General features: G+C 45.2%; 1 protein-coding gene across 1 annotated transcript; it reads right to left on the minus strand.

Moving 5' to 3' along the window:
• Nucleotides 1–1,070: 1,070 nt before the first annotated feature.
• On the minus strand, nt 1,071–3,242 carry LOC123208541. The gene is made up of 3 exons (XM_044626073.1): nt 2,463–3,242; nt 2,154–2,420; nt 1,071–2,045 (listed from the first exon to the last, which is right to left on the minus strand). The coding sequence occupies exons 1-3, from the start codon at nt 3,240–3,242 to the stop codon at nt 1,071–1,073; spliced, it is 2,022 nt and encodes a 673-aa protein (XP_044482008.1).
• Between the last annotated feature and the right edge of the window lie 222 nt (nt 3,243–3,464).

A 3,464-nucleotide genomic window follows, 5' to 3' on the forward strand; every position in this document is an offset into this window, starting at 1 on the left:
TCAGTTTGGCCGTTTGATTGAGGGTGATATGCATTGCTAAATTTAAGAGTAGTGCCCGCCAAACGAAATAGCTCCCCCCAAAATTGACTCATGAATAGGCGATCACGATCGGAGACAATAGAACGAGGATATCCATGAAGGCGAACTATCTCTTTGCCAAATAAATTAGCCACATCTCTCGCCGTAAAAGGATGAGAAAGTATCAAAAAATGGCTATACTTGGTCAAGCGATCGACTACCACCAAAATAGTATCACCCTTCTTGGTTCTTGGTAGGTCCCCAATGAAATCCATGGATATATCCTCCTAAACTTGATTAGGTATGGGTAAAGGTTGCAATAAACCTGTCGGGCTCATGGCTTGATACTTGTTTCGTTGACAGGTCTCACAGCTAGCTACAAAGTTCTTGACAGATTTTTTTATACCATTCCAATAGAAAACTGTAGCAATCTTCTTATAAGTGCGGAGAAAACCCGAGTGACCGCCAAAAGGGAAAGAATGGAATTCATGCAGTAGGGCTGGAAGTAAGGCAGAAGAGGAAAGCAACACCAACCTGTTTTTGTAAAATAAAGTCCCATTCTTTAATAAGAAATTGGCATGGCTGGAGGGGTCCTGTAATAGCTGCTGGATGATTTGTTTATAACGACTGTCGGAGCGAACCTCTTGATCAATCACTTCACCCTCGATCCAATGCCCGGCTGAAATGTAGTTTAAAGTAAGGAGGCTTCCGGTAATCTAGACAAGGCATCAGTTGCTTTATTCTCCATTCCCGAACGATACTGAATCTTAAAATCAAAGCCAAGTAGTTTCATCACCCATCGTTGTTGCTCTCCACTAATGATGGTTTATCTATTAAATGTTTCAAACTCTTCTGATCGGTGCGAACAATAAAATGCTTCCCCAATAGATAATGACGCCACTTTTGCAAGGCCAACACAATGGCCATTAATTCATGTTCATAAACTGACTTAACTTTGTTTCTAGGTGAGAGAGCCTGACTCATAAAAGAAATAGGCCTACCCCCCTGCATAAGAATAACCCCTATGCCTGTGGAGGAAGCATCCGTCTCAACTATAAAGGCTGGGTAAAATCAGGCATGGCAAGGACTGGAACAGTAGTCATGGCTGCCTTCAACCTCTCGAATGCTACTGTAGAGTCTTCATTCCAATGGAAAGAGTTCTTTTTCAACAGTTGTGTCAATGGGGCTGCAATTTGTCCATAGTGGGGTACAAAACGGCGGTAATAGCCTGTAAGTCCCAAGAAACCACAAAGTGCAGTAATATCGCGAGGTCGCGGCCAATCAATCATACACTGAATTTTCTGAGGATTAGCAGCCACTCCTTCAGCAGAAATGAGGTGACCCAAATACTCCAAACGAGAGACCCCAAAGGAACATTTCTTCTTGTTTAAAAGCAGGTGATGATTAGAAAGCAGCTGTAGTGCTAAATTCAAATGATCCAAATGAGCAGTTAAATCTCTACTATAAATCAGAATATAATCGAAGAAGACAAGAATAAACTGCCGTAAATGGGCCCGAAAGACTTCATTCATTAAGGCCTGAAAAGTGGCAGGTGCGTTGGACAGGCCAAAAGGCATTACAAGAAACTCGTAATGGCCGTCAGGTGTCCGAAAGGTAGTTTTCTCAATATCAGAATCAACAATTCTAATTTGGTGGTAGCTAGATTTCAAGTCCAGTTTAGTAAAAATGGTGGAACCAACTAACTCATCTAACAGCTCATCTATAATAGGAATAGGAAACTTATCTGGAACAGTGATTTTGTTGAGGGCGCGGTAGTCAACACAGAAGCGCCATCCTCCATCTTTCTTTTGCACCAGGAGAACAGGACAAGAAAATGGGCTGTGGTTTGGTTGAATAATGCCAGCATGAAGCATTTCGTGAACCTGTCGCTCAATCTCATTTTTTTGGTGGTGAGGATACCGATAAGGCCGTACATTCGGTGGGGCAATGCCGTCAAACAAACGAATGGCATGATCGTGTGTCCGACGTGGCGGTAAATTGCTGGGCTCCTCAAATAAATGCCGAAACTTTGCCAATAGCCCTTAAACTGCTTTCGAGCATTCTGTTGAAATTGTTTCGGAGACTGCTAACTTAATCCAATAACAATGGCTGCTGAATTTAAGTGTTTTCCAGACAGCCTTCAGAGAAGCTTCTTGGGTGACTAAGGAGAGGTCTCCCTGAATTGTAATTTTCTGCCCTCCCCAATGAAAAACCATAGGGAGATTTTGCCAATCAGTCCGAATGATGCCGAAAGTCGCCAACCAATCCACCCCAAGGATGACATCCACATTGCCCAACGGAAATACATAGTAATCATGGAAAAAGTGCATATCTAGTAACTGGAGTTTGACCCCTGGACATATTTCACCGCCGATGACCTTACTACCATTTCCAATGACCACCTGGAATTTTTCTGGTGAGACCGAAAGCTATAATTGGTGGACCAATTGCTGAGAAATGAAGCTGTGGAAAGCGTCGGAGTCAACCAGAATGACGACAGAAGAATTGCGAATCTTGTCGAGAAACTTCAAGGTCTTAGGGGAATTGATACCAGCAACTGAATGGCGAGAAAGCTCCACTTCATCGCCTGGTCTTAACTCGGGTTGGTTGTTGTCCTCTGGAAATTCTGTGACGTCCTGTTCATCATCCTTGTAGAGCATCAGACGGAGCTGTTTGAAGGGACACTGATGGTTGGGTCTGAACTTGCCTCCACACTTGAAGCATAAGCCTTGAGCTATGTGGGTCTGAATTTCTGATTGGAAAAGTCGTGGGTACTCAGGCCTGGAGGATATGTTGGGGCGACGATTGAAAGAGTTGAACCGAGCTGAAGAAGGAAACGGTGGCTGATTTGGTGTGGATGTGAAGTTATGAGGAAGGTGACGGTGGGCGTCCGATGGTGAGGGAGTTGAAGTAGCGGGAGAAGCGATTTCCGTTGGAGGAGTTGAAATTAGGGCAGAATTATTAGGCAAGTGTGAATGAGAAATTCGTGCGCTGGAGGAGGAGAAATTATGAGCTGGGTCGGGGCGACTTAGTGAATTCGGGTTACCCGGGTGGGCTTGAAAATGGGTTTGGTCTGACTGTTTGGGCTGTGTGGAAAGGGGCTGGGGAGTGTCAACCCATTTATAAGATGGGTTGGAGTGTTTTGAATAGTCCAGAGGCGATGTGGGGGGAAAAGCAAACGGGCCGGTGTGGTTAGCAGGCTGAGTGGGATGGAATTTTGGCATTGGGGTAGGGCTGGATTAGGTGTTGGGCTGGGCGTTGGGTGGGGTTACAAGGAAATTGGTGGGTGCACACGAATATGGGCCTCTTGGGCTTGTAAGAATCTGGGCCGCTCCATTTGGATTCGGGTCCCATCCTGACCCGAAAACGCCCGATCGCGCTCCTCTATATCTACGACTAGCTGCATCAGAGAAAAGAGGTCCACTGGTGCCTGGAGGCGAATCTCA

The sequence above is a fragment of the Mangifera indica genome, chromosome 2 (genome assembly GCF_011075055.1).
Source record: "Mangifera indica cultivar Alphonso chromosome 2, CATAS_Mindica_2.1, whole genome shotgun sequence".
NCBI classification, from domain to species: Eukaryota; Viridiplantae; Streptophyta; class Magnoliopsida; order Sapindales; family Anacardiaceae; genus Mangifera; species Mangifera indica.

Coding starts and splice junctions, on each gene's coding strand:
- LOC123208541 (XM_044626073.1), bottom strand. CDS start 3,242: ATGCCAAAATTCCATCCCACTCAGCCTGCTAACCACACCGGCCCGTTT. Junction 2,421..2,462: donor GCTTCATTTCTCAGCAATTG/GTCCACCAATTA, acceptor GAAAAATTCCAG/GTGGTCATTGGAAATGGTAG. Junction 2,046..2,153: donor AAGAAGCTTCTCTGAAGGCT/GTCTGGAAAACA, acceptor CTATTGGCAAAG/TTTCGGCATTTATTTGAGGA.